Raw genomic sequence first — 25,703 nt, 5'->3', positions numbered from 1 at the left:
TACCAAAGTTTTACCTCTTTTCCCTGACTCCCATTTCAAATATAGGAAGAGGAAGTACATAAATAAAACAAAGAGGAAAACTGAACAAGCTAAAGAAAAGCACTAAAAGATAGACTATATTCTACAATATTCTCGACTTTTTCAGAAGTTGGGAAATGAACCAAAAATCTACCACCAAAGGACTAAAATGCCTTTCTCAGTAATGTTTAACACATTCCACCAAGCCAGTTGGATAAAGAGTCACTCAGTGAAGACATTTTTTCTTAAGTCTTGAAAACTAATAACAAATCCTACAAATTATACTGTATTATTTTCATCTTTCAATTGCTCTTTCCGTGAATAGACAGTTCATGTCTTTGTATGGTTTAAATTTATACTCCATGTCTTTACCCTGTTCTTTCTTAATTTGCAACTATTTTGCCTTTTCTAAATCTTTCCCACCCTCAAGACTCAGATTACATATTAGCTCCTTCTAGATGTCTCCCTGACACCCGAGCTGGCCTGGAACTCTGGCAGGACTTACTCCATTATATTCACATGATCTATTTTTTGTATCCTTAAACAGCATCTCTCCAACCCCACTCCCAGGAACCAGCTAGGCTCCTGTCATTCTTTAAGCCTCTGTTTTATTGTCACTTTCTCCAGAACCTTCCCCGAGCTACTAAACTGGGGTTGGGAGCTCCTCCTTTGGCCTCCCTTATCCAGCTAAGCTTTGGTATCCTAAAACTCCATTTCAACGGACTCTACTTGTCCAAGTTCCCCAATTAACTATGTTGTGTAAGAGCAGTAAGAAAGTAAGCATTGTCTCTACTAAATCCCTAAAACATTGTCTGGCACTAGGATAGGAGATTATATATATATATATATATATATATATATATATATATATATATAATATGTAATATATATATCTATCTCCCCAGATGATTTAAACAAAAATGGATAAATATAACCTCACTTTCATATTAAATTTTGTTGGAATAAAAATTACACTAATATTCCATTCTCATTTTCCAGTTTTCTGAATGATACAAGAAGAAGAGGAGACAAAAAAGGGGATCTGATTTCTCACTGAATTTATTTTAGTCATAATCTTTTGGAAATTCCACCATCTGGTAAAAATCCTCCAATTATTTCATCAAATAAATAAGAACAGAAGGTTTTCTCTGGAAGAATGGATTTTAGTTAAGTCAAAGTCACCAATTATTAGAGTTTTCTAAATTTCAACCATGGCACTATATTAAAAACTTCTTGTTTACAGTTTTACTTTTTAATAATTGATTTTTTTCTATCATCTTTTTAAAATTTTCTGAAGCTTTGGAAATTTCTGACTGTATACACCTTCTTGAAAAATCTTTTGCCATGAACTTGCCCTGGCTTGGTTCTCCACTTAACTTTGTAACAGATCCTACTGTGTGCTCTACCAGCTCTTTTCTTCCTGAGACATTTACTTTAAACTTTGCTTCATATCTTCACCCCATGTCTCAGTGACTCTGTCTTTTTCCATAAATGCTTTGCTGTTGTGTTAATGATTCTCAAATTTCTATCCATAATCCTAGTAATTTCTTTAAACCCACATCTCTAAGTAGGTATTTCACTGATACCTCATGTAAAACATACACAAAATTGAACTCAGTCATTTCCTCCTGACTTCTCATCCTCTAGGATGAATGGCAGTATCATTCACTTTTGTCATCCAAACTCAACTCTCAGAGTTATCTATGACATTTTTCCTCTGCCTTGATCCCTCATTAAAGTGGTTACCAATTCCTACTACACTACTGCTCTCATCTGCCTCTGCATCCTATTTCTCTCATCACCATCTGATTTCAGAATCTTGTTATTTACCTAGAATCAACCAAATATGCAATGATATCCCAACACTTTTCTCTATGTTGCTCCAATATCCTTCCAACATATGCCTTCAGGAACCATCTTCCCTAAGAGCTGCCCTAATTATGTCACCAGATTGCTGATAAATGTGAAGGTCCCAACAATCCATAAAATATGTATAAACATCTCATAGTTTATTCTTGACCTTCAAATCTTTCATAGCAAGTTTCATCTAAACATGATCATGTGGGATACAAGAAATGAGAAAGCAAGGAGATAACACAATCTCCAGCATGCAGCAAATACCCAATAAATATTTCCTAAAATGGAAAAAAAGGAAACTTAGGTATTATATAAATGATACATGCCACTCTCCTGAATAAACACATTTACTGAATTTCCACCGTCTCCCGGATATAGTTCCAAGTTCTGAGTGCAACTTGGCTCTTGTATACCTCTCTTACTTCTCTTGTTCAGGCCTTACAAGATAACTCACTTCCTTTACTAATGAGTCCTTTCATATAATCTTTTCACTCTGATTTTTTTGTATGTGTCCTACTTGTCTTCTAAGATTAAATGAGAAACCTCTTTGACCCATTTCATTATCAGTTAGCTGCTCTTAAAATAGAGTCTAACTCCATCATTAGCATGTGTTATATCTGTTTCTCTGTATCCCCCACTCTAGGGTAGCTCTTTGGGGACAGAGTCAACATCTTCTTTTGTTCTCCATGGTCAACCACAATACTCATACTTAGCATATTGCAGTGAAAATATTTTTTTTCTTTTACTGGCTAAAACCACCTAGCTATACTGATTATAAAATGTATTGGCTATAATCAACTAACTATATACAATCAGTAAACTACTTAATTGACTGGATTTAATTTTTCACTTCAGGCCCACTGGCCTCTACACTGTACTCCATCCAAAACAGAAAATTTGCCTTTTCCAACTTGTTTTTTCCAACATCATCCTGAACTTTAACTTTTGAAATGTCTCCTTTCAGCATACATATACAACAACAGTGTCAAGTACCATTTTTGCTTATCTTATTTCCCAAAGTTTCCTTCAGCTTCATAATACTTTGTAAGACTTCCTCTCCATTTATATAAGACTTGCCAAGTATTATTCAACTAGTCACCTTATTCTGTATACTATGACATAAACTCCTTTAGAGTAAGGATCGCATTCTATTTGTCTATTTCTACTAAGCTACATCATTCCTGGGACATAAAAAACACTCACTGTTAAATTAATGAGAATCTGTGTTATAATGAACATGACAACTGGGTGTAATAAGGCTTAAATAAAACTGAGAGCCTATGCGGAAGAAGCTTTTACTCCACACACAGCAATAGAATCTCTCATAACTTCTGTAATACTGAGGTTGAATTCTGTTTTCTTGCTTACTTGCATTTGCATCCTTCAGCCCTAACCCTTCAATCGACTTACTTTATATTCTCATTTGCGGGTACTTCAGGAAGTTGCACAGTAATCATGCCATCCAGGTTGGTCTTCCCAATGAAGGCAGGCTTGGTACGTAGTACGTCTGGTGCAGTCTTTGCTGTTACCCTGTGTTGCAGCCCGCCAGCACTGTTCCCACGATTGGTCAGCACAAATGAATATGACTTCTCAGGCTTCAAGTTGACTATTAACTTCTGGGTAGCCCGGCCATCGACTTCTTCTACCATTTTCCCATCATCATAAAGAATCTAGAAGATACAACCAATCGAAGAGATTTGGTTATCAGAGAGGCAATGTATGCTTTCTAAACTAATGTGCACTTGGTTATAGAATATGCATGTCAAATCAATTCTAATTTTGGGCCATTCCTAAGCCCTTAAGTGTTCATAAATTCTAGAGATTGAATGAATTCTTCTTTTGTTCTTAGTGCATAATTATATAATGTTTCTAAGTCTATAAAAAATACAGAAAGAAATGTACAATATTTTCAATATTTGACCTGTTGCTTGCATACAATCTTAATGGAAAATGTGCAGAAATGCCCTAGGTTTTCAATGTATTATCCACATCACCTTTTTTTCTAAATGTTTCTATTCCTGTTCCTAAGTACACTTTTGCCTTCAAAATGTTTCTCTATTCTTTATTTCATAGACTTGCACTTCTTGGTAACATCTCTCAATATTTCTCAATTGCAAATTAAAGTTTAAAACATACAAAGAATTCAGGCCGATAAACAAATTTTTTAAATCCCAGGATACTGCATTTTCAAGATGTAGAAACCACGTGAATTTCATTTTCTGGTGGAAAAACACAAGCACTAGCTTAGATGTAAAAAGTCTTGGAACTACAAGGTGACTGACAAGTAATACCACCCCTAGGTTTCAGCTCCCACCTCATCTTTCAAGTGGAAACCAAAAAGGAGAAAAGCAAGTGTTTGTGGCTGAAACAGAGTGGTGTGCATTCTTTCTGAATAACTTACTCGGGTAAACTGAGTGTTCCCCCCATCCCCATTTTACCCATGATATCTTAAAAAGTAGAAAACAACTTACTTTGAAAGGCATGGCAGAATTATAATTTTCTGGAATTTCCCAAGACAATAGCACTGAAGTCTTCATTACTGCTTTGACATGAAAATTTTTTGCAAACACTGCTGGAAAAGGAAAAACAGTGTATTTACACTACTTCTAAAAACGTATGACCTGTCCTTTTCCACCATGGACCATCGGGCTTAAGCTAGAAGCCATCTACTTTGGTCAGAGAGAGAGAAGTGTGATTTGCCTACCTGTTTAGACCATTCATGTTACTACCTCATTCTCATAAAGATCTCTCTTTTCTCTCCAATTCAGTCACCTATATTGTATTTTCCTTACCTGAGAACATTGGGTTGCTGTCAGTCAGACTTGCTTGGCATTCTATAACCAAAATCTAAGGCATCCAAAACATATTAAGTTTTACATACTTTACCTTTTGGCTTTTGCTGAACCTATTAATATGAATGGTCCGATCAGTTATTTATAGCTTCAAAATACTGATTTCCAAAGACCGACATTCCTTTAAAGGAGGAAGGCCATAAGCAGACAAATCCTACCTTGATCCACAGGCAGTGTCCTGAACTGGACACTGGGACTATATGGCCCGGGCCCTTTGCTCGTGTGAGCACGTACTTTTACATCATATGTGGTATCTGGTTTTAAGCCACTGAGTGTCATAGTGGTATCAGCTGGAACAATAAGCTGCTCCATTGGAAGAAGAGGGATGTTGATATCCCTATACAGAAGAGTATACTTGGTGATGATGCCATTTCTCTCTGCCAGGACAGGTGGCTGCCAGGATAACTGGACGGAGGTTGAAGTGGTGCCTTCTGAGTGGAGGTTTTGAGGGAATCCAGTTGGGACTTCTTCTGGAACAGAAATCTCTTTCACTATCTCTTCCCCGAAGCCCACTTTGTTTCTGGCTGAGAGCCTGAAGATATATGATGCTCCCTTATGGATGTCTGTAGCTGTAAAGTGATCTTCTTTCTCAGAGAACTCAAGAGTAGTGAGTGGTTCTGTATCTTTCCGGCCAAATTTTAGACGATAACCCTGAAGAGGTCCGAATGTGTCCACAGGGGGGTGCCATTGAATGAGAGCAGTATTCATTTGAGTGTGGTTAATCACAAGCCGGGGTTTCCCTGGAACTGGAGTACATGGGAAGGAGTGGTAAGACCAACCTAGACAGACATTCATTCACATTTTAATCACTGCTGAATGGGAACACCACTCCACAGGAATTCCCATTACATTATTTATTTAAAAAAAGACTTGGTCTATATACCTTTGTGGAAATATGCTTCTTCTCATACTTAACTATTAAGGTAGGCTGAGATACCAGAATTTGATAACAGACACAAATAAGCTTACAAAATAATTTAAGGGAATTAAAAAAAAAAAATCTTGTATCAAACCTTCACACATATAAAGGTTCATGCCACAGAGAAATGAATCCAAGTAAAGATTAGCTAATTAGCTACAGCTAATAAGAATAATAATTATAACATATTTAATTATTGGGTATATGCAATGTACCAGGCACTGTGCTAAGAGTGTTAGATGTAGTATCTCATTTGATTTACATTTTGACTTGACTACACATTCTGATTAGTTATTATCTTCATTTTCTATAATAAGAAAATGACACCCAGGGAGATAGAAAACTGCATAGTCAGAGGTATAATAAGTGAGAAAGCTGTAAGACAATCTGAATCCATAGCCCAAACACTTAACTATACTCTTATGTTGCTTGTAAGTTTTTGTTTTTTTTTTAAGTAGTGCAAAAAAATGTTGCTTTAAGTTATTATGGTTATAATTGTACTTTTTGTCTATACTTTTTACCTGGGGATAAATCATGACTAAGGGATGATTTTGACTAGTTGGTTGGCAGACAATAAAACTAGAGCTTTTCTCTGAAAGAGATTATAAATCTGGATTCTCACACCTCCAACCTAGGCCCAGTATGAAGACAATATGTGTGCAGACATCTAAAATATAAGCATTGTCTTCCTCAATACCCAAATCACCATTGATTAAGAAAGTTCTGAAATGGAAACACCAAAATAATCCTCTATGCGAATAACATCCACAACTCTAAATAATTTTTTGAATAGTCACTAAAAAGTGATGAGCCAGTGTTCGTGCTGTGGAAATCGACAATGCCATTTCTTTCTCTGGGATTCACACCCCTTGGCTATAAATTCTCTCCTTTCTCCTCCTTATTATAGCACCCCTATCTTAAGGGCAATAGGAGCTTGATGCTTTATGTAATACATCTCAGACTAATTAAGACACAATTATAAATATAGGTGTAGGAAATATATTTTCTTCATTTTGGGATTTAATTTCAGGGGTTTACACTTAGTTGTCTACATTTCAATAGAGGCTGGTTCCATAGCCAGTCAGCATGCCCCCACTGAACATATATCTCCTAAGGAGGGCATTAAATTAGCTTGATACAATGCTATTCTTAAATTTAAAGAAAAAAAAAAAGGAAAAAAAAAGCCCAGAAGACTTTGCCTTAAAGGAGTTTTGCCATCTGTAATCCTGCTGCTTGAGGCAGTTCCAGGTGGCAGGATGTAAGTGAGGCAAATCTTATGACATTTAGACAAATTTGGCAGTGAGCATGGCACCCAGGAGGGTACTCAACATCACAGCTGTTCTTTGCTTTATGCCTTTACATAGAGGTGTGTTCCTAAAAAGTGGTGTGAGAAGTGATTCGGGAGGAGTAAATCAAATCATAGTTTAAATGTTCCATGGGAGATTGTGATATAAAGGGATTGGAGGAGAATCCTTTTGTAATTATGTCTTAATTTATTGGTTTTACAATGTCAGGTCTTCCTTCATGCTGGTTTTTCCTAACGTGAGACGATCAAAGTAACTCTAAAGAGCATTAAGAAACTTTGTTCTTCAGAGGAGCAATCTGATATTTTGTAGCCATGTTGCTTTTCTCTCTTTTCTGTTCCCTATCTTTTATGTGATTTGGCCTCTTCAGAATCCCCACAGCAAGGAGTGAGCAGGAGAAAATGGCAAAATAAAACAAAACAAACAAAACCCAGAACTGTAAGTCATCAACTCAGTTCATGATGGCAGCTCTTCTAGAAGGGTTTGTTGCTGAGAGAGGTTGAAGCTAATAAGTGACATCCCTGCCCACATGATCATCCCTCTGGACATTCATGGGACTTGCTCTTTCACATCATTCATGTCTCAGCTCAAATAACTTTTTTCTAAAAGACCCTCTCCGATCACTCTTTCCAAACGGTCCCTAGGGGCTATCCTATCCTTAATGTTTACACACCTTTATTTTTCAACTTCTCTCTTACTGATGCTTTATTATATACTCATTTGTCTACTTGTTAGCTATCTAGTTCTACTCAGAAAATAAGCTTCAGGAGGGAAGAATATTTCTGCTCTGTTGATTGTTGTGTCCCCAGTACTGGGAGTAACGCCTATCATGTAGTAGGTGCTCACGAACATACTTGTTGAATGACTGACTGAGTAATTTGGGCAAAATATGTCTTGATGTTTTTCTTCTGAAATGTATATCAAAAAACACAAAAGCTGACCACAGTCCACTTTTTCTTTTTGATAGAATTCACCATACCATTTGGAAAATTCATATTATTGTCACCTGGAACATGTTCAAGGCACATCTACGCACAAATATGGTTACCTGCCCCAGTGGTGGACACCAGTTTGGGCTTGCTGCGAGCACCATCTCCTTTGGTGGTGTAGGCTGTGACAGTGAGGGAGTAGGAAGTTTCAGGCTGTAGCCCAGAAATAATCATGTCCTAAAATGACACAATAGAACGACACTGATTCAAAACACCACAAACACCCTGGGGAAATTCAAAGCATCCATCCACATTCTTGCATGCTTAAATACTTCCTGTAGCCATGCCAAGCACTGGAAGTTTCATGCCTGTTGTTCATGCTATGAATGATGTGTTTTCATGCTGACATTAAAGTGAGGTCTTCAGCCATCGTAAGAGGTAATCCTAAGAAGTAGTAGTTAAAAACATGAAACCTGAGGCCAGAACTCCTGAGTTCTTGAATTTAAACCTGCATCTCCTTATTTCCTAGTTTGGTGATCCAGGGCAGGTGAGTTAACCCCCCTCTGTACCTCAGTTTCCCATGTGAAAGTTGGAATAATAGAAGGATTAAATGAGTTATATCAGTAAACACTTACAACTATGCCTGGCTCATAGTGAGCAAACCATAAACCCGCAGTGATATTATGCCAGGAGCTCTCAATATGCATCCTCTATAGCCTGGCCAACAGACCAGTGATGGGGCTGATGCCAATGCAGTCTGTTTTATCACCATGCTAGTATTTTGCCAAATGGCTGATCTGTTGAACCTAGATATCTTGAAAGCCAGAGAAGTTTCTTAGGACTAGAGTGACATATTATTGGTTAATTATATAGACTATGAACTAAAATCATTATACACTAAGGAGAATTTTCTGGTGATTTGGAGTAGGTCATAAAACCAAAGAACAATATTTTTTTTTACCACATCATCTTGGAGTTGTGCTCAATTAATCCTATTTAGAAAATGTTAAATGTCACAGACTATTTATCAAAACTCTAGATTTCTCTTAATTAGGGCCCCCAAACTGTGATGGTTACAAAACTTAGATCTGTTCTTCCAAACTGGAGATTATAGGATTCTTTACATAGAGTAGTTATTAACTTCTGTTATTTTCTTCAGAGCTGCTACACACATGCCCACATGCCCCCACACAAACACATAGCTATAAAGATCCCTTTCAGATATTTGGCACAGCTATGTTTTCAAGTTGAATATGGTTAGATTTAAGAAATAATACAATGTCATTGTCTTCCACATTTGAAGACAAAGCAAGTGAGAGTTCATGGAATGGACTGGATTGTGTGGAGGACAGAAGGATTTTTTGTGTAAGGCTGTAAGGGGCACCATTGAACTCAGTTGTTGAATCTGATCCCAAATATGACAGCTTTTGACAGTGTGCTTTTCTCAAAATAGTAGGAATATCATTGGAGTGGAAATTTAAGAATTTCAGATATCATCCTGAACAGCCATTGGAAATATTATTCTGCCAGATGAATGGGCTAAATTTGGGAGAGAGATTTTATTTTCAGGACCTTGGAATGGTTTCACTAATATTACAGAGGCTATAAAAACCATCCGAACCACCCAAGAGTAGCATTCTAAATTATAGCAGATATACTGGGTATTCCAGAAATTATGATGGGAAAATGATAACATTATTGTTTCCAAGGTCTCTCTCACATGTTACTGGATTTTTGCTGAAAGTAGGCAAGGCTGGGGGGGGGGGGTGGGTGGGAAGCAGGGCTTGGTTCTATCACCAAATCGTGTGGCAAGAAATTTATATACTCTGAGCCTTATATAAGTCTTTTTCATTTATCACATTGGGATTAACCACACATGCCCTTCCTCTCACATAGGCTGTTCCAGGATAACACATGTAATGTAATTTGAATTTGGTCAAACCCTCTGCAGTGGTACAATCGCAGCTGGACACACCTCTATCTGCCTGGATCACATCATTTCTTGTGTTATGTTTTTTTTCTTTAAACGGCAGCCATACTTCCTTGGTGGTTTCCATATCCTCTGTGAGGTAGTGTGGCTGATATTGTGTCTACCATTCCTCAATCTCTTTGCCTTCTCCTAGCATATCTCCATTCAACTTCCTGCCTGTTAAAAATTGGCATTCCCGGATGTTCTGAAACAGTTACCGGCCTGCTGTGTTTCTCTCTAGTCCTAAAAAAAACCCCGCATTTCCAAACCTTAAAGAATTTTTTCTGTCTGAAACTCATTTCTAGTCCTGATTTCCCATCAGGGCTCCAGTGGCATGTCCATTGAAAATATGTGCTGGACATTTTCCTTTGACTATCAATTGTTCCCTCAAGTTCAGCTTGACTGAAGCTCAAATGTCATTTCCAGGAGTAAATTCCCCTCCTTGCTTCTATACTTTAACGAATGGTGTAGCGTATTCCAAACTTACGAGTGATCTTGATCTCTTTTTCTTCCTCAAATTCTTAGCGAGTTTTTGCCAGTTTTTCCTTTAAAATATTGACCAAAACTGTCCCTTTTTCATTTTTGCTGCCTCAACTTCATTGAATTTTTATTATGTTATGACGTTAGCAAAAGAATTGTTTTTATTTGTTTCCCTGTTTACTCTCTTCTTTCTCTCTAATCCACCCACTATGTCATTGGCGTTAAGCTGCAGGTAATGACCCATTTAAGTAGGTCATGAGATCAATTTACTTAGTCATGACCAGCATTTTAAAAAAGAAATAGGATATACTTTCATACAAAATATTAAATTTTATATATGTATAAGTAAGGTATTATTTTGTAAGACCTTTATTTTAAACATATGAATGCACTGGTCATGACATATAATGCATTTCTTACTATGGATTACAGTAAAAGAAGTTTATAAAACAGTGTCAGTTCCATTAAAACTGATACCTTGCCCATCATACTTACCAATATTCTCAGTGAGAGCCCTGCATTTTAGCAAAAAGAAAAATATTTACTAAATGAAAGAATACACTTACCAGCCTTTATCTTATTTCTATTTTTATTAATTTTCTATATTTCTCCAGTACTGAAGTTAAAAGCCAGTTCTTTAGTTTGACACCTCAGGTTTTCCTAACATTATATTAAATTTATGTCTTAGTCATACTTAGCACTAATTTACTAACCTGAACCCCTTCATTCATGTCGAATTGGCAAGCTCATGTCACTTGACTATATCGCATTCTTGATCTGCCTCAATGATTATGTCCCACATACTCATCTTTAAAAAACCATCCCTACCTCCAACTTTCCAACACACACACACACACACACACACACACACTTTTCCACTTCTTCAACCCTTACTTATTTTTTAAGTTCTCAACAAAGTTGCAAGACCTCTTCTACCTTCTTGGTCCATGGCCTCTGAACTCACAGTTCTTACTGACAATGCCACTCATTTATTAATTAATTACACATTGCTTGAGGTCATAGCTTTTGTTGTATTTTATGGAACTTTCCCGAACTTTACATCCTTCCTAGCCACCTACTGTAAGTGCTTCGAAGGCAGGTGTCGCATCCTATATCCCCCAAGGAAACCTATACATAGTAATAAGGTCTCAATAAATAACATAATCCAGCCATTGAAATATTTTAAAAAATTCCTCCCTCAGGGAGATATTTTCTGCCTCTTGGCACGACTCATTCAATTTAACTCAAATTTCTATCGGTACAACAGAATTGCCATTTCTTGATATAATTAGTACCGGAACTGCATGGTGTTATCCACTGAAGATGTAACCCTGGGGTAGGATTTATGAGTGGCCTATATCACACAGCTTGATATCTCTCGTCTGTGATGCCTCCACTTAGAGCATGCCTCCTTTAACTGTGTCACAGGGTAGTTAGTAGCAGCCATCAGAACAACATGAGCTCATGATATTTCGTATGCAATCATGCCAATTTCACAAAACAAAAACCTAAATTAAAAGTATACCACATAATGAAGATAATTTAAAAATAATTTGTTAGTTCATGCATCCAAGCAAACTGTGATGACATATCACAAATAAGTGAGAGAGGGGTAACAGAAAAAACAAGCATTTATAATCTCTTTTTGACAAAGCAGCCCAAAATTACTCACATGTTCAGTAGTATCATCAAATTCCCACTGATTGAGATTAAGAAGGTTGGGGAAGAGGAAAACAAAATAAAAAGAAATGAAGAGAAATCTGTAGCCTTACAAAGGCAATGTTGCCTTCCTTAGATTAAAAAAACAAACAAGAAAAAAACAGAACAAAAAAATAAGCAAGTGTGTACAATAAAATTCCAAAGAGTAGGTGTGTTATGCTTCCATCCTCACCCCGAACTGAGAGGTCAAAAGTAAATATGCTTTGTATTGTTATAATTAAAATCAGCTAATGCAATTTTTAATGTGTGGTTCATTGGAATGAATCAATAAGGTATAACGTACAGCTAGTGTTTCTAATCATACATTACTTTATGACATTTATTTTGACTTTTTCTCTATGTTATGCAATTAATTTATGTCACTAATTAGATTAACACCTTTCATAAAATATTGGAATGTTATAGCCCCAGGGAAGTCTTGCAAGATGCAGTGGAATTTCAATGAATATTAAGAGAACACACGAGGTGGACAAAAGAACAACGATCAAAAACATACACATAATGAGGGGGAGATGAACCATGAGAGATTATGGACTCTGAGAAACAAACTGAGGGTTCTAGAGGGGAGGGGGGTGGGGGGCCTAGTGATGGGTATTAAAGAGAGCACGTATTGAATGGAGCACTGGGTGTTATACGCAAACAATGAATCATGGAACACTACATCAAAAACTAATGATGTAATGTATGGTGATTAACATAACATAATAAAAAAGAATAAAATAAAATAAACATACACATAAGAAAGATCGGCAAATTAATAAAGAAAAGCCAAAGTAGAAGAGAGGGGGAAAATTGTGTTGACATTTAAGGCATTTTGTATCATATAATTCCATTAACCACCATCCTCCACAAAACACTGACAGAAGTACAGGTTTATAATGTAAAATTATCTAGGACCTGACAGAGTACATCAAAGCATCATGGCCATATCATTTTCTTTTTCATAATTTCAGACTTACAAAAGAAAACATAGGCTTTACTGCTTTTATTAATTTCATATTGTGAGTACTGTTTCACAGACGTACAGAATATTTAGAAAAAGCAATGCCCCTTTTCCAGAGTCTAAAGGGCTATGAATCTAAAGACATAAGTTTACAGAAGTAGACTTCAAAACCATGGAACTGGATTTAGAGCTGATTAAGTGAACAACTCATCCAGATCCCTTTAGTTAAAATGTTTCAAAACCAAAGGAAAAATAGCATTTTTGTGAGTTGATTATATTAAAACATTAGGGTCGATGTTTTCCTTACAGCCACAGGGACGTAGATTGCTCTTTTATTTGCACAGAGACAAGAATGCAAAATCTGGCAACCTGACATAATAGTTCTCACTTGGCTCATAGTCCTCCTCACTTTGACACAAGGAAGGAACTTTTTACTGAAATAAATTTCAGATTTTCCAAACCCCCTCCTTTTCCATGCCCAGCTACTGATTTGCTAGATAAGCATAGTACTCCCCTATTCATAACATCCCATCACTACTGGACCCGGTATAGTGAAGCTATCCACAGGTTATATGTAATCCCCAGTAGAAGCTATTAATTGAAATCTTCCTCTTCTTTTCAAGTAACTACATAGAATACAGGTGAATTTATTATGGTATTATCTTTGAAGCCCTTTACTTTACACACACAAAAAAATTGAAACATGTAACGTTCTGCTTTAAACAACAGATTACAAAACCAAGTGACTGCATGGTTGAAAACTACCACGCGAGGATCAGTAGAATTTCTCACACACTCAACTGCTCTTCATACTTTTCTTAACGTGCCTTAACATAGGGGATCCCATTTATTTCCTGGAAAACTCTAATTTTTCATTGTCATTTCCTTCATTTCTCTGGGAAATGAAATAATTACTTCTGAATACATGGTTTGATAAATAAGCACTAAATAAAATACTATCTGGGTAACTCTCCTCACGTGAGAATGTCTATTCTTCAACAGAATAAGTCATATATTTAGAAGTTAGATCAATTTAATTTCAAGTAGTTCTAGCACAGCTGCTTAGAATTCTTCTTGTTACTTTGATTAAAATCAATTCAACTTTTTTGAAGTCAGAAAGGCAAACTCAGATATAAATGTAGAGAGTTGAGTACCTGTATTTTAAGGAAACAATTACATGTTTTTAAGTAGGCTTGAGTGTCATTTCATTACAACTCATTTCCTTACGTGCTGTCAATTCTGACTGAGAAGGTTCATACACATCATGTGTTTTAAAAACTAGAATTTTGTACAGGAATTTTTAAATGTCAAAAAATTTAAAAAATGGGGGTCCATTTCAAGGTATAGGCTAAAATAAATATAATAAATAAAAACATAGGTATGTAATTTCAGAGGCTTACCTGTGCATCAGCCAGCATGACATCCTTCAGCATGGGCTGGCCCTTGGGCTCACCATTTTCCATCCTCACATAATGCACCTGGTATCCTCTTATCTGGCCATGCTGCTTATTGGGCACAGGTGAGCGCCATGAGACTTTAACAGATGTTGAGTTGACAGCCTCTACCTCGACTTTTCGAGGAGGACCACTAGGAACTGGAACAACATCATTGGATAAAAGAAGATTATAGGCACTTGTCCCACCCAGTCTGAGTATTTTCTTTACTTAGGTTTAAAAAAAAAAAAAAAATGGGCAGACCCACTATGTTTCCTTTGTGGAATACAAACATTTTCAAGCAATGAAAATGCTCAACCAATCTGCTCTACCTTTTAAGAAAAGATCAAAAAACATGACCGATGCCGAAAAAAAAAAAAAATGGAAGAAAAAAAGAGTATCAGAGAAATAGAAAAACATGTAAAAAATGTACAAAAGCCAAGGAAGATGCTTTGAGGCTCAAAGCATTAAAGCACAAAGAGGAGTAGCATTGAAATAATAACAAAAACTGGTTGTTGATTGTTGTGTGTTTTTTTAAAGATTTCTTTTTAGCAGAATAAAAAGATTCTTGATTATATCGGTTTTCTTCTTTTTTTCTCATATCAAAGGTTTTCCAAACAACAGATGCCAAAAATTGAATGTCGAGCATCAGTGTCTCTGAAATATGCAAGACAAAAAGGCAACAAGAAGATAAGAAGGCAGATTTGAAAAGTTAACTTCAAAATGTAAAAGAAGTGACTAAAAAAGGCCAAGAAAAACACAGAAGACTTTAGACGGAAGTACAGAAAACGGCCTGGATTACAAGGTCATAGGAGCAAACTGTTCTTTTAAAGGGAAGCAAATTATCGTGTTGAGATTGAAAAAAAAAAAAAAAAAATGCCCAGGCTGCAGCAAAGATAGGTCTTTGGCAAAAATTACTGAAGTTACAGCGATGCTGGGTAAAAAAAGATGAGCAGAGAAAAGCTGATTACTGTTAGCCTATCAAAAGACAGCAGACCAAGACTGTGTCAGAAGGGTGCAAGCTGACGTAGCAGAGGCAACATACCATCTTCATCAGTTCGAATCAACACGGAGAAGCTCTCAGGGCCAGGGCCGACGTCTGTGTGGGCTGTCACAGTGATGCGGTACTCAGTCCATTTTTCCAGCTGTTCCAAAAGGTATTTAGTAGTGTCCGAAGGAATGCCCAAAATTTCATGAGGTTTATCATCTTCCCCATCCACTGAGGTGTACTTGATGGAGTATTCAGTAATAATGCCATTCTGTTTTTCCACTGGCGGAGGTTGCCAACTTACCAAAATACTAGTGGAACTTGGGCTGGTGCAACTAATGTCTTGAGGAGGAGCTGACGGCTCTTATTTTGGTAGTGAGTTAAAGGAGGGTTTGAGTGAAAGGACAGGAGTGGTTGGAAAAAAAAAAAATGATAAAACAAAAGAAAAGGCAAAAATAAATAAACGAACAATAAGGACAACAAAATGAAAACAAGGCTTTGAAACTTAAAAGAAAAATTTAAATTTAGGTACCTTGGCTTAGTAACATGAATAAACCAAAAAATGAATAAATGACCAAAAATAATTGTTAAATAATGAGAAGGGGGAATATGTGAACATGAAACCTTGAGATAATAGAGCCTCAAATAAAATTACCTACCTGCAATTTAAATTGTTCTTCTAAAGCAATCCCTCAGTATTCCCCAGCCCTACTGTACAGACTACCCAACTTTAAAAACACCTGTAAATATTGCAAGATTTATGACACGAGAGTCTGATGATGCTTCATAGATGCTGTTTTCACGTCTGCATTCTGGAATGAGGGTGGTTCATACACAGCATTCACTTGTGAAAGGGTTTTCAGGTATAGAGTTGCAATAACTGTTAGATGCCCTTCCACCAATTCCAATTAAAAAAAAAAAGGAAAAGAAATAAAAGCCCAAATATAAGAGCGTTCCCTCTGACTATGCGAAAACCTGAGTCAGCCTGACCAGTTTTAAGGAAAGATGTTAATCTAGCATGGATTGTAGCCTGTATACAGTGAGCATGCAGAATCAATAAAGGATGGAAATGCATAGTCCAAGATTTACCTACCCGAGGGTAATGTCAGGCTTGTTGATTCTGACTGTAACTTGTACTTACCCTACGTCAGCTTTCAGCTTTTTAAAAAAATTATTATAACTCTTCTTGAGACACCATTGCTAGTAAAGAATTAGATTCCACCAACAAATTTTGGTAAAATCAAATAATAATCATCTACCCCTTACAAATTGTCAGTAACACAGCCATGAAAAAGAACTGTTTAAAAAAAAATCCTGAGAACCACCTGGAAAAGATATGACTTATGTGCAAAATTTCTTTCATTTTGTATGTAATTATTCATATAAAGTAGAATTTACATAAGAGTTAAGAGAGAAACTTTCTTATTGTCCATTCTAAAATAAAATGGTCACTTTCTGAGCAATTATTTTCCATCAAATTACCCAAACATATCATCATTTGAGAAAATTAAAAAAGCAATAAGGGCAATGCAACCATTGTCATAAATTATTTTTAAAGTTAATAATTTATAATTCCTAAGGGACAAATAAGAGGGATAAGATATACATATATATATATATATATATATTTGTTTTAAGGCAATTGATGTGGTAGATTGAGTAACTCATTTCTAATTTTGTGTTGTGAATATGTAGCTTGGGTATTTCCTTAGATCTTGTGGGTCTTAATATTATGTAGTGTCAGGTATATCCAATTGTTTACAGGATTATCAGTCTTTTTTAATTTACATGTCTTGGGTTCTTCATGATTGTCAATCAAAATGAAAGCTCCCTGTACCGACGAAAAGGAAATTCTCATATGACAATCTTGAAAATTTGGAGTAAGATTTGCAAAATCACGAGAATATATATCATCTTTATGGATGGAAAGGGAATTTTATGGGAATAGACCATAATCACTAATGGATTAAGTAATAGGATCCTAATACTTTTTGTACCAACAGGCATGTTTTGAGAAAGAGAAAGAAAATAACTTTTATTTTCAAAAAACCCTGAAAGATTTTAAATTTCCATAGAATATAGACTTGCTTATATGAAAGAAAATTCATTTTTTAGAAAATATAAATTTCATGTTTGCTGCTAGGTCTAATACTTAGGTCAGCAGAGCATCCTCTTTACAAAATTCAATGTATTGAGATTACACATATCTACTGCATATATAACTATTAAAAATCACATATAAAATATAAAGTATCAAAAAAATACTTAGGGAAATAACTCCATAAAACTGTTCAATTCAAGGTCAATGGTTGTTTAATAGACTAATTATAGAGACTTACTAGTAAAGAGGAAACCATAGTATTATTATAAGTCACCAAACTTTCCATCAAAAATAAACTTCCATATAATACTTTACACAAAGCAATCTTCCCTGGACACAATGAACCCCCATTGTGATAAACACAACTATGCTCTAGGGCAACAGTTCCAAAAAGAAATTGAACCTGAGGAAACAAAATACAATTTAGGATTGCAAATGTACTTGTGATTACTCCATTGTTCCTGAATTTGCCCAAATACAGATTTTCTACGAATGTTCCAAATTTCCACGTGTACTACTTGCGGAGTTAATAACAAAGTAGTCACAAGAGCTGAGCTTTTCTCTGAGTAGAAATAAATACATGAAATAAAAACCTGTTTGTTAGCAAAGTTAAAACCTGTGTGCTTAGGAGGCGCCTGGGTGGCTCAGTTGGCTAAGCGTCCGACTCTTGATTTTAGCTCAGGTCATGATCTCAGGTTCGTGAGATCCAGCCACACATCCAGCTCTGCGTGGCTGTACAGCTTGCTTAAGACTCTTTCTCTCCATCTGTCCCTCTCCCACCTCCCGCTAAAATAAATAAATAAATAAATAAATAAATAAATAAAATGAACTTTAAAGAAAAACCACCCGTGTGCTTAAAAAGCTTACAAGTTTGGTCTTTGTTAACCTCTTTAGTTTGTTAAGCCCTCTTGTGATTATTTGGCAGTGTTCTCAACCAGAATATTGCGGTACAGCCTTATAAATCATTACACAGGGCCTGGTGGAACTTTCATTCATTTTCCTGACGGAAGTCTTCTAACTCCTCCGACTTCTTTCAGTTTAGGAAGGGAGAGAATGGGATCTGCTATTTGGACCAAGTTGGAAACCAACATAGGTCATGGTTGTAATCCCCAAAGTTGGATGCTTACTAGCATAGAAACTACTGACTGTCTAACTTATTAATTAGCCGATTTGTTTGTTGGCCGGGGGGTGGGGAAGGCTGCAACACCCCCTAATGAAAAAGGGCAGAAAGTAAGCAAAGAGAGACACCTACTTGACTGCATGGTTCTGGCCGATATTTCAGCCGTGGAAGCACCCAGGCCTTGAGGAGAGCGTGCGGCCAGACGGAAGTAGTACAAACTGTTGGGTTTCAGCCCTTGCAGTCTATAAGATGTCCCGGGCTCAATGGTAATCCGTTGCTGTGGATAAGTATCAAAAGAATTAGGTCATTTTCATTAAGATTCATGCAAATATTTTTAGCACACTGCCTGCAACCTCAGATGTCTGTCATTGGTGTTATAAAGTCATCAAAATATCACAAACAGAATCAACAGTGAGTATCTAGGACTCTACCAGGGGAAATATACAAGGAAAATATCAGTGTTTAAAGGCAAATTTCTACAACAAAGAAGGCAACCAGAACAATGGAAGCCAGAGATCTTTCTAATGATAATGTAGTGACCAAATGCGTCAAGTAAGAGGGAGGTTGAGAGGCCACGACCCATAAGCATGTTGTACGTTAAGGTGCATGTGTTGCTGAGACAAAATCCACCAACAGACACTGACTCCTGCCCCTGATAGTGGAGTCTGGCCAATGTGAGCCAATTTCAAGTGAAGAGATTGTCTAGCTCATCTCCCATGACCTTCTGCAATTTAAATTGGGGCAAAGAAGATATGGCCAGAAGTAGCAACAGAAACCGGTGTACAATTTCTAAGACATTGCTACAAGAGATCTGAAATTGCAAAGTTCTGATGGGATAAAAATCAGATGTTTGTTAGCTGGAAAATGTATATGAAACCATATCATCCCTCTAGACTGATTTAAAATCATTTTAAAACTTTCTTTCTTTGTGACTACAGAACACACAGCTAGAGAAAAAAGTCACAAACTTTTCTGCAAATTTTAACATCATAAAGGGCTTTTGAAATAAGGTTTCTTTAATTGAATGTTGTAACTCTTACTTTTCATGCTTAAAATTTGACTTGCATTTTAGCAAAAATAGAGCTATGGGTAATCAATCTCAGATTGAACATTAGCCTGTAGTAAGCCTTAAAATACACACTATTATGTAATCTAGTAATGGCATAAATAATCTTAAGGCTTTTCAACGAACAGGGTTTGCTGTTCACACAAACAGAAATCATTCAAGGGGAATTCAAATATAAAACTAGAGAAAACATCCCTAGGGTATTCTGGCTCGCAAATACAAAAGCTTTTAGAAATTTTAGATTTCCCAAATGGTACGTAAAAACGGAATCCCCAAAGAAACAATTGTAAAACAGAGTAGGTGCACCAACATTCAAGCACCTACATCTACAGCATTCTCAAAGGAGTGCCACTCTCCTGCACTGTTTTAATTTTATCTGTTTTTCAGTTGGATAGTGGCAAAGATTTAAAATAAATTAATGTTGAATTACGTCTTAATAAAAACATCAATAGTGGTAACATGAATACTTTAAGTTATAGCAGCATTTCAATTATATACTTTTTGAGTGTTTAATTCATATTGGCTTTGTTAGCTAACTCTAAAAGCATTGCATTTAGAACCTGGTCTTTGGAGATTCTGCTCAATTCAAACAGCTGTAATAAGACAGAAGTTTATAGGAACATATTAATTTATTACAGTATTCAGAATGATATACCATAAGTTAACTGATATTTCATTTAGTATGTGAGTGTATTAAAAAAAAAAAAGGTATTTCTGTTAGAAGTTAGGGGCTACCTAGCTTTGTAAAGATCTTTTTAAGATAAAGAATACTACGAGGTACAATAGAATGACTTGTGTGGATTGAGTTTTCACATAGAGTTTCACCAACATTTTGTCCTAAGTTTCCACCCTGGATGTCACAGTAACAAAAGAAATACATTCATTACCATCATATATTCCCATCCTGAAATTGTTAGATGTATCTTAATACCGATTTCTATAGTTTATACAAAGTACACCACCCAAGAGGCAGTATATACCCTATTGGTTAAAAAGATAGATTCTGGAACCTGAGATTTGGGGGAATCTGTTTTACCTTTTCTGTGCCTTCATTTTTTATGTGTGAAACCGATTAAAAGTAAGAACTTATTTTTCTCTTAGGACCCTATTTTTAAATATTAAAATACTGAGTAATATTAAAACTAAACTCTTTGCACAAAGATTAAAAAAAAAAAAAAAAAGATAGATTCTGAAACCTGACTGCCTAGATTTTCAAATCCCAGTTCTGCCATTCAGTAGTGTGAGATTTGGGGGAATCTGTTTTACCTTTTCTGTGCCTTCATTTTTTATGTGTGAAATCGATTAAAAGTAAGAACTTACTCATGACACCACTGTAAGAACTGAATGAGTTAATATATGTGAAATCCTTACTATACCTCTTAATTTATGCATTAGTTATATTGATTTTGTTTCTCTTTTCAGTAACTATCAACAATTGCCAGACTTTTTCATTTTATAATTATTTTATTTGCATAGTATACTCAAACATTATATATACTCCCATTCATATCAAATAACTCTTGGCATACAAATAAACATTTGCTACAGGGCCTCGTTCTCTGAAACCAGTTTGGAAAAATTCATCCATCCAAAGCCTTGGAAGTCATTTAACTTAAGTACTATATGGCTTAATTACCATAGTGCAGAAGAGAAATAAAGGAAGTCCCTAAGTCTCATGGGTATATTCTTTTAGATACTTTCAGAAGAAGCTTGGAAGCCTGGAAATAGGGACAACAGCTGTTTTTTGTTGGTGTTTGCTTCATTCCACCCCCAAAGGCTTGAAATCAATATTCTGTTTTTTTGGTCAAGTTCCTTTTTTGATGAATAAATCTTTTCCACCAAAGTGCTCTATAGATATTTAACCTTTTGGCAGAACCTGGGCGAATACACAAAAGTAGAGTAGGGCCCCAGGACAGTGAATGATCAGAAGGTGAGAAGCAGTCTTACCTCCTCGCCATGCTCCCCATCTTTGTAGACCAGCTCATAGCTGGCGATGGTGTCTGAACGTGGAGGTGTCCAAGACAGCAAAATACTCGTTTCAGACTCAGGTTCTGCTTTGAAGTTTAGTGGTTGCCCTGGTACTAAAAACAGGAAGGCAAGGGACTGAGTTCATCATCACCATGAGTATTCGAAACCCTTCCACTAGTGCATCTGTTTAAACCTCTCAAAATGTGTCCACATGTGTAGCCTAATGGAGAGCTAGGTCCTTAACATTGTTGATAGTCCATTTTTCCTCCTTCAAGGTACGAGAATATTTTTAACACTGCACTTGTTCTTGATCAGTTTAAAATCTATACAAGATGGAGAATTATCAAACACAGAATAGAACATAAATCTAATAATAAATCTGATCTCATGAATAATAAGCTTATTTCATAATATTGTTGTACATAGTAAGTGAGATGATTTATATAATACACTTGGAATCAATATTGTCTAAATCATAACAAGTGCTATATACATAAAAACCATTGTTATTTTACAACCGAGAACTTGTTCTCTAGCACTGCATTTAACTTTCAAAATTATTTCTGGTTAGGTTTATAAAATCCCACCTTCACTCCATTAACAAAACCTACTGGTAAACCAGAATCACGTAGTATTTTTCTTACCAACCCACATTTTGAAAAAGAGGTTAAAAAAAAAAAAAAAAACTATCCCTTATAAATAATTACTTCTAAACCCTAATTGACTTTCTTTTTTAAAAGATTTTATTTATTTGTCAGAAACCGAGAGACAGAGAGAGAGCACAAGCAGGGGGAGTGGCAGGCAGAGGGAGAAGCAGGCTCCCCACTGAGCAGGGAGCCTGAAGCAGGACTGGATCACAGGACCCTGGGATCATGACCTGAGCTGAAGGCAGACGCTGAACTGACTGAACCACCCAGGCATACCCCTAATTGACTTTAAGTGACTTAATATACTAGGCCTAATGTAAACTTAATATTGTTCCTAGTGAGATGGAGCTAAGTTACTACACAAATCAAAAAGTTTAGAGAATATGTTTATTATCAGACATACAGTAATTTAGCAGATGTCATGTATAATTCTCATATTAGTCATTATAACCCATACAATAGACAATTTGAAAGAGCTATGTATCAGATGTATTAAAAAATGGGACATATATCCAGTTTAAAACACTTTACGCAAATGCTGTATTAGAATAGGTATTACTAACCCCAACCGCCTGGTTAACATCAAATCCCATTAGGTCCTCTATCCCTTACACACAAGGGTAATGTAGTTCAGGGCATCACTGGCCCAGCTAACCTTACTTTGTCCTTGGCCAGTGTCTGTTCTGATTGGTTGGTGCCCAGGCCATGCTGGCCATTAACTATTTGGATCATTACCCCTGATATCGTGGCACGTCTTAAAGTGCTATAGCTGACCATATGTCCATATTCTCACAAGTATATTCTGTGTATATTTAATAAAAAACAAGAATAATAATACTTTATACTAGAGGGAAAAAGAACATGTGAAGTGTTTTGGGTGAATGGGCATAAACACTGAAAAACTTAAGAAAAATAATATACTTTGTAACTGATGTATGACTTCAATTTCTTAAATAATACTTGAAGCATCGTTTTCCTTAGTAAGAAGATCTTTGGAAATATAAAATGTTTTCTTTTTCTTTTATAGTCATCTCTCTGTAATATGACTAAAATAGTCTTTTGTTTAAAAAGAAATCAAGGTCTAAACAGATCTACCAGAATGGTTTCCAGTATTCCTATTTTATTCCTCTGGTATGTTAACCTGTGTGTGTGTGTGTGTGTGTGTGTGCATGTGTGTGTACGTACCTCATGTGTAAGCATACAATCTCATGTTTGGACTGATGCATAAGGCAGCCAATAGTCAGTGCTTCTTATTTTTAATTGCATTCATCATCTTTTCTCCTTTTTTATCACAGGCCTTGAGATACTCATTAATTTGATGGTTCTGTGAACATACTTTCTAAACAAGGTATCTTTTTTTTTTTCTTTTCTTTTTTCTCTGTAAGTACTCGCCCAGTGAGAGACCTAACACAATCAGCCAGATTGAGAAATGGAGACAAAAGAAGATCAAAGATCAACAGCAAGGGTTGGGGGGGGGCGGCGGGGGAAGAGGGAAAAATAAACAGGAAAATAGCAAAGCAAATAGAGAACGCATTAGTTCTAAACAGGAAATACCGAAAGCCTGGCAGGAGCAACAATGGAAGCCAAGAACAATCAGACAGATGGGGAAGTTATGATTGGATTTTAATATTCAGAAGATTAAAGGGGTTCTCAGCCTAAAAATACACACACATATGCATATGTGTGTGGTCACTTCTTTCTCTCTACTTTTGTTTCCTTTTTCCTTTCTCCCAACTTCCACAAATCTGAGAAAGAAGAAAGCCTTGTGATAACTCCTGACTTAGACCAAACTGGAACACAGTGTTGTCAAGAATTAAAAACATGGACAGAACTGAAGGGCTACTCTCAGGATTATAACTGCCTGTTATGTATTTCCTCCCTGCCTAATGCTAATAATAAATTGACATTGATTGAAAACATCTTGGGAATCTAATTAACTTTTTCTTATTTAAACTGTTTACATTTTTTGCTTTTAATTTGTCTTGAACAAATTCCCAGTGGGTCTCAATGTTTCATCCTTATTTAGTGACACAAACTTCATCTGACCCTCCAATTCTATTAAGACACCTCTCCCTCTAAATAATGAATTAAACAGGCTCAAAGCTTCAGAGGGTGTACTGTTCATTTTATTCTTGGACAAAATAAGTAGTGGTCAGATGACTTCAAATAATATATACAAGGTTCTTCTCCTTGGCTTCTATCTTGCCCTTCTTTTGAAGTGGTCTGGAGGGTAATTTAATTTAGTAGATGTTAAACTTGTGATAAAACTAAAAATGTCCAGGGCACCTGGGTGGCTCAGTCAGTTAAGAGTCTGCCCTCGGCTCAGGTCATGATCCCAGGGTCCTGAGATCCAGTCCCACATCAGGCTCCCCGGCTCAGCGGGGAGCCTGCTTTTCCCTCTGCTCCTCCCCTCTGCTCCTGAGCTCTCTCGCTCAAATAAATAAATAAAATCTTAAAAAAGAAAAAAGAAATACAAATGTCCAGAGTTATCAGGCAGATCACTTAGAGACCAGGTGGGGTCTGGGGCCAATGGGAGATTGCCTGGCCCACCTGAAGGAGTTGGTAGTATTCAGCACCAGGAGATTGCAACTTTGTGGAATGTTGGTCCAAGCTTGCCTAAACTTCTGATTTTTCAACAGAAGTTGATAGTGAATCTTCTAGGTGAAATCTTTCCATTTTTAACCATTGGAAATTAATTGAATTAATTTAAATTAATTGAAAAACACGATAGGGGGCAAATTATGTCTACAGGCGAAATCCAGCAAATGGACTAGTGCTTTAAAAGACCTTTTTATTATATCAGGCTCTATGTTCATAAACACCTTAAGGTGCCACTACTTAGATCTCCCTGGGAATTGAAGATTCACTTAGAGATGCTTCCTCAGAGTCATTTAGCCATAGTTGAAACAACCACAATAAAACTGAGGCATCAAAGTTAAAGAAAAAAGCTGTGAAATTAATGGATTTATTTTTACATTCTTCAAACATAGTAGCCCTAATGATCATAATATATGTATATGAAGAAGCACTTTAGGGGGTTCCAAATGGTCTTTTTTTTTTTTTTTAAAGATTTTATTTATTTATTCATGAGAGAGCGAGAGAGAAAGGCAGAGGGAGAAGCAGGCTCCCAAGGAGCAGGGAGCCCGATGTGGGACTCGATCCCAGGACCCTGAGATCATGACCTGAGCCGAAGGCAGACGCTTAACCATCTGAGCCACCCAGGCGCCCAAATGGTCTTATTTCTCTGTACTATTTGGAAACACAGGGAGTACTTCATGTTCTGTTAGACTTGTGTATCAATTACGGTGGCTTCAGATTCTATTAACATTTATGTTTGTGTTATCTACCCCCTCCTTCCCTTCTCTCTCTCTCTCTCTCTTCAAATGTTCT

General features: G+C 36.3%; 1 protein-coding gene across 50 annotated transcripts in view; it reads right to left on the bottom strand.

Moving 5' to 3' along the window:
* The window catches only part of PTPRD (protein tyrosine phosphatase receptor type D), a 2,332,398-nt gene that overhangs the window by 151,547 nt on the left and 2,155,148 nt on the right, over positions 1 to 25,703 (bottom strand). For 23 of the 50 annotated variants that reach the window (XM_032392357.1, XM_032392358.1, XM_032392356.1 and 20 more), the window contains 9 exons: positions 21,646 to 21,779; positions 18,765 to 18,909; positions 15,469 to 15,774; positions 14,391 to 14,584; positions 12,001 to 12,027; positions 7,999 to 8,116; positions 4,886 to 5,473; positions 4,347 to 4,447; positions 3,286 to 3,545 (listed from right to left, as the gene is read on the bottom strand). In XM_032392357.1, the coding sequence (XP_032248248.1) occupies positions 3,286 to 3,545; positions 4,347 to 4,447; positions 4,886 to 5,473; positions 7,999 to 8,116; positions 12,001 to 12,027; positions 14,391 to 14,584; positions 15,469 to 15,774; positions 18,765 to 18,909; positions 21,646 to 21,779 (1,873 nt within the window). The remainder of the gene's footprint in view (positions 1 to 3,285; positions 3,546 to 4,346; positions 4,448 to 4,885; positions 5,474 to 7,998; positions 8,117 to 12,000; positions 12,028 to 14,390; positions 14,585 to 15,468; positions 15,775 to 18,764; positions 18,910 to 21,645; positions 21,780 to 25,703) is intronic. The other 27 variants (XM_032392395.1, XM_032392398.1, XM_032392399.1 and 24 more) reach the window with 7 other exon arrangements.

This window comes from Phoca vitulina, unplaced genomic scaffold (assembly GCF_004348235.1).
Source record: "Phoca vitulina isolate PV1807 unplaced genomic scaffold, GSC_HSeal_1.0 scaffold67, whole genome shotgun sequence".
NCBI classification, from domain to species: domain Eukaryota; kingdom Metazoa; phylum Chordata; class Mammalia; order Carnivora; family Phocidae; genus Phoca; species Phoca vitulina.
This window is presented reverse-complemented; position numbering and strand designations above follow the sequence as displayed.